Below are 13476 nucleotides of genomic sequence, written 5' to 3'. Positions count from 1 at the left end.
AGCAAAGCAGTTCGACACATACAACAACACAGAGTTACACATGGAGTAAAACAAACATACAGTCAATAATACAGTAGAAGACTAAGTCTATATATGATGTGAGCAAATGAGGTAAGATAAGGGAGGTAAAGGCAAAAAAAAGCCATGGTGGCGAAGTAAATACAGTATAGCAAGTAAAACACTGGAATGGTAGATTTGCAGTGGAAGAATGTGCAAAGTAGAGATATAAATAATGGTGTGCAAAGGAGCAAAATAAATAAATACAGTAGGGGGAGAGGTAGTTATTTGGACTCAATTATAGATGGGCTGTGTACAGGTGCAGTAATCTGTGAGCTGCTCTGACAGCTGGTGCTTAAAGCTAGTGAGGGAGATAAGTGTTTCCAGTTTCAGAGATTTTTGTAGTTCGTTCCAGTCATTGTCAGCAGAGAACTGGAAGGAGAGGCGGCCAAAGGAGGAATTGGTTTTGGGAGTGGCCAGAGAGATATACCTGCTGGAGCGCGTGCCACAGGTGGGTGCTGCTCTGGTGACCAGCGAGTTGAGAAAATCGGAGACTTTACCTATCAGGGTCTGTAGCCAGTGGGTTTGGCGACGAGTATGAAGCGAGGGCCAGCCAACGAGAGCGTACAGGTCGCAGTGGTGGGCAAGTATATGGGGCTTTGGTGGCAAAACGGATGGCACTGTGATAGACTGCATCCAATTTATTGAGTATATGACTAGATCTGGCTAAGATAAAGGGCACAAGGCTTGCTGACATAATTTTTCCTCCACGGGAAGCATATTTAGCGAGAGGTAACAGCACGGTCATAATGAGAAAAATGTAATCGATATGCCTTATTTCTCATGAACAAGGAAACCATCGGCCTGCTACTCAATTGAAAACACACACAGTTAAATATATAACAGTCCGTAATGACACTGTTAAATTGTCTTTTATATAGGCCTATAGCCAATGGAGAATAAACTGGTATTATGCTGAAAGTAATAGATTTGCACTTGCCAATATATAAAAGGAATGCCAGAAGCGGAGGGCACTTTTGTATTGTTCGAAGGCCCTGGGTTGTTTGTGTTTAATGATTTAGTCCTTTGTTGGAATTTCCACATTTCCCATTGATACCCCAGGGCAGCGGACGACTGGGCTGGTGTGGGTGGGCTACGTTACCGACAAAGCTGCAGCTGATTTGCCAAATTCATCACGCATGTCTTCAGATTGGAAACAGGTCCAATGCCGTGGCGGAAAAACGCGATGTGTGGTTTCAATAACAAAAACGATAATAATAGAAATTCGTCTGAATTTCCACAGATATGGTGCTAAAATGACAACAGCTGGCACGAGAAACATTATTAATTTCTCGTTGGAAACCAGAGATGGAAATGATCAAACCAACAAAGGCCCTATACTGAGATAGCCTATTGGCTAAGTGACAGTTCATTATAAGACACAATTGAAAGTTAACGCCCCATCCGATATTGTTATTAGACGCTATATAAAAGATGATGCTGTCGCGTAAAAGTTGTAATGCATCGTCATATCACATCGTAAAGTATATTTAAAGCAGCTTAGTCCTACAGAGAAATAGAGCTAAACCCAAGTTAAATTCACCTGCTGATGAACTTTTTAGTAATTTGAAGAATAGTCGTTCCATTAATTTGTTCTTCAGACCCCAGACTCTCTCTCACTCACAAACACACACACACAAATCATTTAAAACATTTATTCTTCAGACATATTTCTGTTTCCAATTCTGTCAAAATATCCCTTCAATGTGTAAGCCTGATCATACTGAAAACAAAAATGTAGACTAACAAATGTTTTTTTTATTAGGAAATATTGAATAGCACTTCAAATACAGAGGATGTTTTCTGTCAATTTTACATAAACACCTCCTCAGCTTTATCCACTTAAAACCTTGGCCGTGTTGAATGACTCAGGCATAATGTGAGAGGCATTGTATATCATGAATTACTAGTCTATCCACATTTAAGGAAATGCTGAGTCAAACAATAGTGATGTAAGAAACGAAATAACGGGAAGTGTGTTCATGTCTATTATTCTGTGAATGATGCTTTACTCACTCTCTCTGCATTTAGGTGGGCTCAAGAAAAGGTTGGAATCTCATAAATCATCAGGTCAGTACGTTTTGCTTTACTAGAGTTTTCACCATCGCCTTGATCTGATGTAATTTGTGTGTGCTATTACATTTACCCCCCATGCCTTCAGTTTCAAATAGCTTTTGGCAAATAAACAAATATTACAGCTCTATGAATGAGCACATTTCCAAGGAGTCTACGTCAAACCACATGTTAACTACAGAGGACCAAAAGCAATTTATATTCTAGAATACCTAGTCATGTTGAGTGTGAACTGGAGAGACTTTGCGCCAAAAGCGAGCATGACGCCATCTTGTGGCATAAATGAAAAATCACACCATCACGTTCAAAAACACAAGACATCATCAATTAACACTTAGAGCAGGGATGGGCAACTGGCTGCCCAACCCTTTTGTAGGCCCGTGTACCAATAAAAAAATCGTAATAATAATAAACTACCTGTAAAAAGTTTTAGTTCGTTCAACGGTTTTTATTTGCACTATTTTCTACATTGTAGAGTAATAGTATAGACTTAAAAACTATGAAATAAGAACATATGGAATCATGTAGTAACCAAAAAAGTGTTAAATAAATCAAAATATATTTTATATTTGAGATTCTTCAAATAGCCACCCTTTGCCTTGATGACAGCTTTGCACACTCTTGGCATTCTCTCAACCAGCTTCACCTGGAATGCTTTTCCAACAGTCTTGAAGGAGTTCCCACATATTCTGAGCACTTGTTGGCTGCTTTTCCTTCATTCTGCGGTCCAACTCATCCCAAACCATCTCAGTTGGGTTGAGGACAGTTGGTTGTGGAGGCCAGGTCATCTGATGCAGCTCGCCATCACTCTCCTTCTTGGTCAAATAGCCCTTACACAGCCTGGAGGTGTGTTGAGTCATTAGTTGAGTAGTTGAGTAGTAGTAGTTGAGTGACCATGTCAGTGACTGACATAACAATAGAAAAACTGCTGATGCACAACCAAATCCCCTCACCCCTTTCCCCGTCATAAACCCGTCTCACACCCAGGCCCTGGTGGGGTTTCACTTCCTTTGTGACATCATGATTTTGCCCCATATTAAAACATCCGATGAAGGGAGTAGGCTAGTTGAAACACATAGGGGAAATCCTAAATCCCCCCTTCCCCTCCCTCGCCCATCCAGTTACGCGTTAATGCACAAGCGTCCCAAAGCTGATGGAGTGAAAATGATCGAGGGTGCTCTAGCATCTAATTAGACCCTCTGGTAGGCACTTCGATTGAGCCTGCAACGCTGCAGGCTTTCTTAGCGAATTGGAATACCATAAAGCACCACGTTATTTCACACAAAATAATGGAGAGGCTTGCCTAATTATATGACACGTGTATTTGTTTACAGTGTGCCTGCTGTCGAGATTTGACAAATGCAAAATATTAAATACCTACCAAATTAAATGTTTAACTGTTACTGAGTTGCTGCCATGCTATGTTGTTGTCTTATATGTCTCTCTTTAAATAGTGTTGTGGTGTCTCTCTTGTCATGATGTGTGTTTTGTCCTATATTTTTATTTATTTTAAATCCCAGCCCCCATCCCGTAGGCCTTTTTCCTTTTGGTAGGCCATCATTGTAAATAAGAAATTGCTCTTACGTGACTTGCATAGTTAAATAAATGAAGGTCAAATAAATAATAATATTATTTTTGAAAACAACGGGGAGGATTTGTACATTAGAATTGCATGCTCATTTAAAAAAAAAAGTGAAACATGAATTGCATCACGAGTGTGTCCTGAGGTTGATGGGTTTACTTATCCCCTCACCACTCTCAGAAAGTACCCACAGAGATTCGTCAGCAACAACTGACAACAGAACGTCACGAGACTGTGGTTTGGAATTCACAGAAAAGTTGTTTGTGATTTACCTTTTTTCTGATCACATGACCTCTGGCCAGCAAAATAAACTCCGGGCGCATTCGGATCACTTTTGTCAAGTCCTTTCAAAATGTGTTGCATTATGGGGATATAAATTGTCCTACATGTCGACTGCATAAACGTTACAAAAATCATGTGATCAAAAGTAATAATGTTTTGAATGCAGCCATCGCCTGCATTGTGTGACTCTCTATTGTCAGCCAATCATTAGTGCGTTTTTGTTTGACCCACGCCAGGGTGACGAAAAACGTGACTTAAACAGGAACCAACTTTGCGCAAATCATGTATACAGAAGACATGTGATATTTGAGACTCTCTCACACTAATTGATTATACAATGTACACATATATATGTTTCCAGTGTGAGTGTGTAATATGGGGGTTGGAGACATGTTTATTTGGACATAATAAAGAAAAACTTGTTTAAACAATGTGAACACTGTCATTTTGCACCAACCCTTGCTGTTGGAAAACCACATCATTAGCTCGGTTTCAATCCAATTGGCTACAGATTTTCATGCAAATGCAAAGCATCGATCATGTCACCAGAATAAGACCCTCAATATTTATTGGAAAGGAGCATCAATCTCATTACAGTGCCCTTTCACCACCCTGTGAAGATCATAACTTATTTAATCTGTAGCCTAATAAACTGCATGGTTTCCCAAGTAGTAATAATGGGAGGACCACAACACCATATCATAGCGTGACTCCAAGTTTACAGCGTTTTCACCACCATTTCTCGCAAAACTAATTTTAAAAGACACAATGTCGAACGAGCAAATGATCTGTCGGCATTTACAAAATTGTACCATAATTTCATTTTTTCCCATCACAGGCACAGCTGTTGTGATGTGTTTTATATGTATGACTTTACTTGCATAAAAACTGTGGCTGGAAGCTTGGTTAGTGACAGATTGATATTTACTGGGGGGGAGGGGCTGGTACAACTCAAAATAAAAATGACCCCCCCCCTCCCCAAAATTGAAAATATTTTCACATGTCCCTCCTCATATAATTAACTCAAACATAAGCTAATGTTTATGACCAAAAAGAACAATAACTAGCAACCCTGTGTTTATAAACATGGATATCGACTTTGCTACTTCAGCATGCTTTTGTGGCACAGTCCATGAAACACAAGGTTACATGCCAGAAGGTTGAGGGTTCGCCGATCACCACAGACAAGCTCACTCTCCCTGCCTGTTTCATTACTTCAATATCAGAGCCAGTGGCAAGCAATGATCAGCTAGGGGGAATCTGATTATCTACATGTTGATGCCATATTTATAATTATATAAAACATATGCAACGAATAGTCCACCAGCAGGTTTCTGTGCCATGCACCACACAACCAATAAACAAAGCATACTGATGTCAGGACCTTCAGTATCATGGTTTGCATTTTCAGCACCACAACAAATATACCATGTCAATCTGGACAAACAGAAAATACATCCCTCCCTACCATGTAGGCTTATCCAGTATCAAAGGCTTGGCTTGACAATCTCTGAATGTCTTTCCATTCATCATTTGGCCGCTGCACAGTTTGGAATGATAGATAGATACATGTATCATTTGTCATTTAAAAAATACATTCTGTATATCCAGTACACACAAAGATATTTAAAAGTGACCAGGATTGCACAATAAAGTCAGGGACTTATTTCCAATGTTGTCCCTATTTTGTTTTGCATAAATACATATACAATTACATAGATACAGACACATTACAGAGGTAGAGACAAAAACAATTCTGCACCTCCAGATGAGTATGAGGGGGCAGTTTAAGTACAATTCTTACAAGCTTGTTTAGCAGGTAGCTTATTTGTTTAATGTTTGGAGCTGCTGGTAAACCATGATTTGCAGACAAAATCAAAGTGACACTGGACTACCGCGTCTTTAGGGTGTCTATAGCTAGGTTTCCATCCAATTGGTGACAGATTTCATGTGAATATTCTACAATATTCAAAAAACAAGATGCCATCAGAGTTTCCTTTAGAAAAAATTGGAACCGGGCAACATGACAAGGAACATTTTGACATTTGAGAAATTTCATAGGCATCCATATGCATTCAGATTCGACCTGGCGCAGGTCGGATATGTTGGTCCCCACTTTGCTGCTATAACTGCCTCCACTCTTCTGGGAAGGCTTTCCACTAGATGTTGGAACATTGCTGCGGGGACTTAGTGAGGTCGGGCACTGATGTTAGGTGATAAGGCCTGGCTCGCAGTCAGTGTTCCAATTCATCCCAAAGGTGTTCGATCGGGTTGAGGTCAGGGCTCAGTGCAGGCCAGTCAAGTTCTTCCACACCGATCTCGAATAAACCATTTCTGTATGGGCCTCGCTTTGTGCACGGGGGCATTGTCATGCTGAAACAGGAAAGGGCCTTCCCCAAACTGTTGCCACAAAGTTGGTGGCACAGAATCGTCGAGAATGTCATTGTATGCTGTAGTATTAGGATTTCCCTTCACTGGAACTAAGGGGCCTAGCCAGAACCATGAAAAACAGCCACAGACCATTATTCCTCCTCCACCAAACTTTACAGTGGGCACTATGAATTGGGCTATGAATTGGGGTAGATAGGGTTCTCCTGGCATCGGCCAAACCCAGATTCATCCCACGGACTGCCAGATGGTGAAGCGTGATTCATCACTCCAGAGAAAGCGTTTCCACTGCACCAGAGTCCAATGGCGGCAAGCTTTACATCACTTGAGCTGACACTTGGCATTGAGCATGGTGATCTTAGGTTTATGTGCGGCTGCTCGATCTTGGAATCCCATTTCATGAAGCTCCCGACGAACAGTTCTTGTGCTGATGTTGCTTCCAGAGGCAGTTTTGAACTCGGTAGTGAGTGTTGCAACCGAGGATAGACGATTTGTACACGGCCTAGCACTTACAGTTGACTGGGGCAAGCGCTAGCAGGGCATAAATTTGACAAATTAACTCGTTGGAAAGGTGGCATTCTATGACGGTGCCACGTTGAAAGTCACTGAGCTCTTCAGAGAGGCCATTCTACTGACAATGTTTGTCTATGGAGATTCCATGACTGTGTGCTCAATGTTACACACCCATCAGCAATGAGCGTGGCTGAAATAGCCGAATCCACTAATTTGAAGGGGTGTCCACATACTTTTGTATATTGTCACACCCTGATCGGTTCACCTGTCTTTGTGCCTGTCTCCACCCCCTTCCAGGTGTTGCCGATCTTCCCCATTATCCCCTGAGCATTCATACCTGTGTTCTCTGTTTGTCTGTTGCCAGTTCATCTTGTCTTGTCAGGACTTACCAGCGTGCCTTTCCGTTTCTCAAGTGTTTGTTTTCTAGTTTTCTCTGTTTTGACCATTCTGCCTGCCCTGACCCCTAGTCTGGCTGCCATCCTGTACATGCCTGACTCTGATCTGATTACGAACCTCTGCCTGCCCTGACTCCGAGCCTGTCTGCCATCCTGTGCCTTCCTGACTCTGACCTGATTACATACACCTGTCCTCGACCTGACCTTTGCCCCGTGTTATAATCAATTATTGAGAACTGTACAATCCGCTATATATACATATAGCGAGAGAGAGATATATAGAGATACACCTTTGAGATACACCTTAGCCAAATACATTTAAACTCAGTTTTTCACAATTCCTGAAATGTAATCCTAGTAAAAATTCCCTGTCTTAGGTCAGTTAGGATCACCACTTTATTTTAAGAATGTGAAATGCCCACAACCCACAACCAGATGCATCTGGTTTGCTGGGATAGAGCTAATTCAACCTACATACATATAGCGTATGTATATATATATATATATACATATATATATATATATATATATATATACATATATATATACACATATATATACATATATATATATACATATATACATATATATATATACATATATATATATATGTGTAGGTTGAATTAGATGTATCCCTGAAAACCAGATGCATCTGGTTGTTGGCAATTCCACTAAGGGTGACCCCCATATATATATATATATATATATATATATATATATATATATATATATATATATATATATATATATATATATATATATGCTCCGTGTAGAGCCAGGGGTCACCCTTAGTGGAATTGCCAACAACCAGATGCATCTGGTTTCAGGGATACATCTGGCTCTACACGGAGCATATATATATATATATATATATATATATATATATATATATATATATATATATATATGGGGGTCACCCTTAGTGGAATTGCCAACAACCAGGTGCATCTGGTTTTCAGGGATACATCTAATTCAACCTCCCTGAAAACCAGATGCATCTGGTTGTTGGCAATTCCACTAAGGGTGACCCCTGGCTCTACACGGAGCACAACATCAGGAAGTAGCATTAGCCACTAGTATGGTGGTGGAAAATTGTGTTTTGTTAAGAAAGAACACCTATTTTCCCAGGTTTTTTCCCGCCTTCTCGTCATTAAATCGATTTAGAGAGTAAATCGACTCCATTGCAGCCTGAATGGAGAATGTTTTATGTACAAATATATAAAGGAAGAGAAGCTTAGACTTAACCTCAGAGAGAGAGAGAGATATGCCAGGGGCATGCTGCATTTCTTTATGTCAAATGGCTCCTGCGTCAGCTATACAGATAGAGATGTGCAAAAGGAGGCTAATTTATACATTTTCGATCCAAATATTTTTATAAAAATAAGCATTATATTGTTAGATTATAGGAGTAACTCTGGTAGGCCTAAAACAGACTTCCTCACCTCAAGTTCAACTGTCTGAGTCAGTTGGAGAGCCGGGTCGGGAAAGCTGGGGCGCACTGCCTTCATATCACAGTTCTGCAGTAGCTTAAGCTTAACAATAACCACACCATACCAAACCTTCACAAATGTTTCTAAACTTTATTAGGATAATATAAAAAGTAAGTCAAGCCATTGTTCATAGGGAAAATACGAACAGAAGATTGAATGTAAACCAGGGAAAAAACGCACTTGTCACGTTCTGACCTTAATTTCCTTTGTTTTGTCTTTATTTAGTATGGTCAGGGCGTGAGTTGGGGTGGGCAGTCTATGTTTGTGTTTCTATGTTTGGTTTCTGTTTCGGCCTAGTATGGTTCTCAATCAGAGGCAGGTGTCGTTAGTTGTCTCTGATTGAGAATCATACTTAGGTAGCCTGGGTTTCACTGTTGGTTTGTGGGTGTTTGTTTCCGTGTGTGTGTTTGTCGCCACAAGGTACTGTTTCGGTTTGGTTATTTCACGTATTTATTGTTTTTGTATTTCATAGTGTTCAGTGCTTTTCTTATTAAAATCGTCATGAACACTTACCACGCCGCATCTTGGTTCAATCCTTACTCCTCTTCAGAGGAAGATGAGGAAATCTGCAGTTACAGCACTACCATTCCCTGTGCCCAATAAAAAAACACACAACCCTCCCCCCAGTAGATTTCAACCTGTCCCTATAGTGTCTGACTTTCAATTGTTGCAGATGCACCTTGCTGACTTCCCTCCTTGGCCTTTGTATACAGTTGGTTGCTTATGCCTCACCACTTAAATGAGCCCTCTGTAATTAGTTACTGAGTTGTCCCAGTGAGGTCACTTTAAAGTCAGAAAAAAACTCCCTTTCCTATTTATAGCACATGCATTGCAGCAAAATCAGTGAACTAATTTATATAAAATCCCCCATCAATCTTATTACAATTTTCAAAAAAGACACACTTCCTCTCATAGATGGGGGCTGAATGGTCATTCATGGTGTGAAGTCGTAGTTGTACAGGTCAGATGTGTTGGTTCATGTTATTTTTTTTCATGTGTTTAGTTCTCAAGGAAAGCTGAGTCTCTGGCACCCTGCCTGTCTGGAGGAATGTCATTTCAGTTACTCAATGTTTACTTCAATTGTATTGTTTGTCACTTCCTGTTTTAGTGAATGTAATGTTTATTACAGAACATTGTATTTAAAGTGTGGACAGAGATTGTGATATAGACTGAATATACCAAAGATTAGGAACCTCCCTTTTGCCGTCAGAACAGCCTCAATTCATCGGGGGCATAGACTCTGCAAGGTGTCAAAAGTGTTCCCCAGGGATACTGGCCCATGTTGGCCCATGTTGGTCCAATGTTTTCCACAGTTGTTTCAAGTTGGCTGGATGTCCTTTGGGTGGAGGACCATTCTTGAAAACACACAGGAAACTGTTGAGTGTGAAAAACCCAGCAGTGTTGCAGTTCTTAACACAAATCGGTGCGCCTTGCATCTATAACCATACCCCCCCCGTTCAAAGGCATTTAAATATTTTGTCTTGCCCATTCACTCTCTGAATGGCACATAGACCCAATCCATATCTCAATTTTCTCAAGGATTAAAAATCCTTCTTTAACCTGTCTCCTCTCCTTCATCTACACTGATTTGAAGTGGATTTAACAAGTGACATCAATAAGGGATCGTAGATTTCACCTGGATTCACCTGGTCAGTCTATGTCATGGAAAGAGCAGGTGTTCTTAATGTTTTCTATACTCGGTATAAAGCATGCACAGAGATGATGATTTGAAGTGTTATTAGGTAGGCCTATTTTTGTAAATAAAACATCAGTCAGCTTTAGAGGCCCGGGTGGTGTAAAGTAGCACTACTTGGAATAAAATGTAGTACATTTAATAAAAGCTTATTGAATTTAATTCAATTGGATTCAATTGGATTCAATTCAAGCCTGCTTTCCTCTACTATGTCTTCATTGAAACTCCCCATCATACAGTAGTAGGTGAGTAAAACATACAGTATATCATGCCCCATTCAATGATAAAATAAATACGGTCTGAAGCCAGGCTGTCAGGGAAAACTACTGGCCCTCATATCATAGTTAGGGTCAGAAGTTTTGTGATCCGTTGAGCCTAATCACTGGCGATGATGATTCTTTGTTGAAACGTTCCATCCTGTGTGACGAATGTCTTGTGACACAATATGCATATTTCAGCCATTTGTCCACAGCTAGGTTGCATTAGAAATGTTCTATTAGTTGATGTCAGTTATGATTCCAATGTACTCATCTGAAATGTGTTAATACATAGTTGTCAGTGAGCAATATAGCGCTGTGCACTTTACTCTGGTTAGTAAAGAAAAAATCTGGTTCGGAAAGAATCATCAATGCATTGAAAACTCAAGCATTTCATCAAATTTCATGACACTTTCATTTGGCATTTTTCCATCTGTATGATGTGACAGGTTGTTCCATGAGAAAGCTGTTGATAAATCAAAATCAAATAAATTTCATTTGTCACATGTGCCGAATACAACAGGTGTTGTATTACCGTGAAATGCTTACTTACAAGCGCCTAACCAACAATGCAGTTTTAAGAAAATAGAGTTAAGAAAATATTTACAAAGTAAACTAAAGTAAAAAATAAAATCTATAAAAAAGTAACACAATAAAATAACAATAATGAGGTTATATACAGGGGGTACCGGTACCAAGTCAATGTGTCTTACTGTCACTCATGAGTTAAAGGGAGAAATTCCCTACCTCAATCAGCCCTCAAAGTCAGCCAAATCCCCGATTTCACAATCTTTCACATGCCACAATGACTCACTTCCAGGACTCGGCTTTAAAACAGCTCTCTCCCCACAGTGGCAGACAAAGTGGTTTTCTTCTCATAGCGGCAGATTCAAACTCTCCACAGACAGAGAAGGAAGGAAAGAAAGAACTTGCAACTGGACTGACAAAGAGAGAAAGATATAACAATAAAATACTTTACAATACCTGTTACCAGCTAGATAACAACCGTAGACTTTATTAGAGGATTTCTAGTAGGATCATCTGTAACTCCAAGATGAGCATCAGAATGTCAGCCAGCATTGTCGTTGTGCTTCTGGCCCTCCTGACCATTACTGAGGGTGAGTTTATATTATTACCTACATCACTCTGACTCAATGCATTGACACCAATGGACATGAATATAATGGTTATGAACAGTAGGATTACTATTTATCTTTATATACTGTACTGTATCTTGTATCTTATTATACATATAAATAAATCTGCATCTATCTCTCTCTCTCTCTCTATATATATATATATATATATATAAATATATATATATATATATATATATATATGAAATATATACTGTATATATGCCATTTAACACACACTTTTATCCAGAGCAACTTACAGTCATGCTTGGATGACTTTCTCTCTTTCCCTCTCTCTAACTAATCAAGTGTGTTTGTCATCACGGTGGATGCCTGTGTATTCCTTCTACCGCTGACCCATGACCTCTTACCTCTAACAGGGATGAGTCTGAGAGGCATGGGGGCTGACCTGCGATGTCGCTGTATTGAGACGGAAAGCAGACGAATTGGTAAACTCATTAAGAAGGTGGAGATGTTCCCTCCCAGCTCGCACTGCAGAGACACTGAGATCATGTGAGTCCTGCTGCTTCCTGATTATAGTCCTATTACACTGGCAAATGCTTACTGTAAAATATGGTTATTATATGATGTTGACATTAAATGTGGTTACTATATAGCGTTCATTTAAAAAATATACAACTTCAATTAATCAGTCCTACTCCCTGACTACCATCCAATTTCACTAGCTAATGCTGACACTAAAATGTAGTTATTACCAGGTTTCATGATTGCCTGACTGTGCTGTGTGTCTGTCCTGTAGTGCCACTCTGAGCAAGAGCGGTCAGGAGATTTGTCTGGATGTCAGCGCTCCTTGGGTCAAGAGGGTCATTGAGAAGATGCTGGCCAAGTAAGTACAATATAAAGTTGTACAGCCTCAGGATATAAACCGACTGGGTAAAACAACACAGATAGAATGACTGTCTTTTAACAAAGACAAAATTGGACAAAATTATGTCATAAATACAGCAGAGCATGACTTGCTTCACCTGACAGAAATATGTCTAGGTTCAAGTGACTTTATTTAATCTTTCCTTATCCTGAGCTTGGGGAATTTTCTCATCTAGCTTCACAAAAAGTTGTGCATTAACTTCACATGGGCAATTATATTGTAATAATGCAATCTTTTATTTTCCTCAACAGCAACAAATGAAGAGGGGGAATCATTCCATGAATACTTCTGAAGATACAAACCAAATACCTATTTATAAGCTTGATAGGCTGAATTCTATCATGTTCTATCCAGGTTGAAATACAACATTAGATTTAGAGTGGCATGAGACTGTTTTAAGTGAAAAGACAGTCGGTTTCTTATATACAACCAATTACTATGTACTTAACTTAAATTTTATTTTAATTTATAAAGTGTTTTTCTTTCATTGTTATATTCAAATTATGAGATTTACATGCATTCCGGTTGTATTGGAATGATTTCGTAATGAACAACGTCACATCCTACTTGACCCTCAATTGTATTTATACAAACCTCAGTATATTTATTGATATATTTATTTGCCTATTTATTCATATTAAACTGTTGGATCATGTTGAAACTTCCAATCTAATTCAATTACAATAAATGTGTGAAAAAAACCTCTGAAATCTGCCTCTCA

The 13476-nt window shown here is 39.4% G+C and overlaps 1 protein-coding gene across 1 annotated transcript; it reads left to right on the top strand.

Annotated features, from left to right (window-relative positions):
- Positions 1 to 11578: 11578 nt before the first annotated feature.
- On the top strand, positions 11579 to 13465 carry LOC135553731 (interleukin-8-like). Its single transcript, XM_064985679.1, has 4 exons — positions 11579 to 11848; positions 12247 to 12379; positions 12627 to 12713; positions 13007 to 13465. Exons 1-4 carry the CDS (start codon positions 11785 to 11787, stop codon positions 13014 to 13016), a joined length of 294 nt encoding a protein of 97 aa, XP_064841751.1. The 5' UTR covers positions 11579 to 11784; the 3' UTR covers positions 13017 to 13465.
- Positions 13466 to 13476: the final 11 nt, after the last annotated feature.

This window comes from Oncorhynchus masou, chromosome 14, assembly GCF_036934945.1.
Source record: "Oncorhynchus masou masou isolate Uvic2021 chromosome 14, UVic_Omas_1.1, whole genome shotgun sequence".
Taxonomy (NCBI): Eukaryota; Metazoa; Chordata; class Actinopteri; order Salmoniformes; family Salmonidae; genus Oncorhynchus; species Oncorhynchus masou.
The sequence above is the reverse complement of the archived record's forward strand: the minus strand, read 5'-3'. Positions and strand labels throughout refer to the sequence as shown.

Bases quoted from the DNA above. Each gene is read 5' to 3' on its own strand.
- LOC135553731 (XM_064985679.1), top strand. From the start codon at position 11,785: ATGAGCATCAGAATGTCAGCCAGCATTGTCGTTGTGCTTCTGGCCCTC. The intron at 11,849-12,246 runs GTGAGTTTATAT...TACCTCTAACAG, and splicing joins CCTCCTGACCATTACTGAGG to GGATGAGTCTGAGAGGCATG. The intron at 12,380-12,626 runs GTGAGTCCTGCT...TCTGTCCTGTAG, and splicing joins TGCAGAGACACTGAGATCAT to TGCCACTCTGAGCAAGAGCG.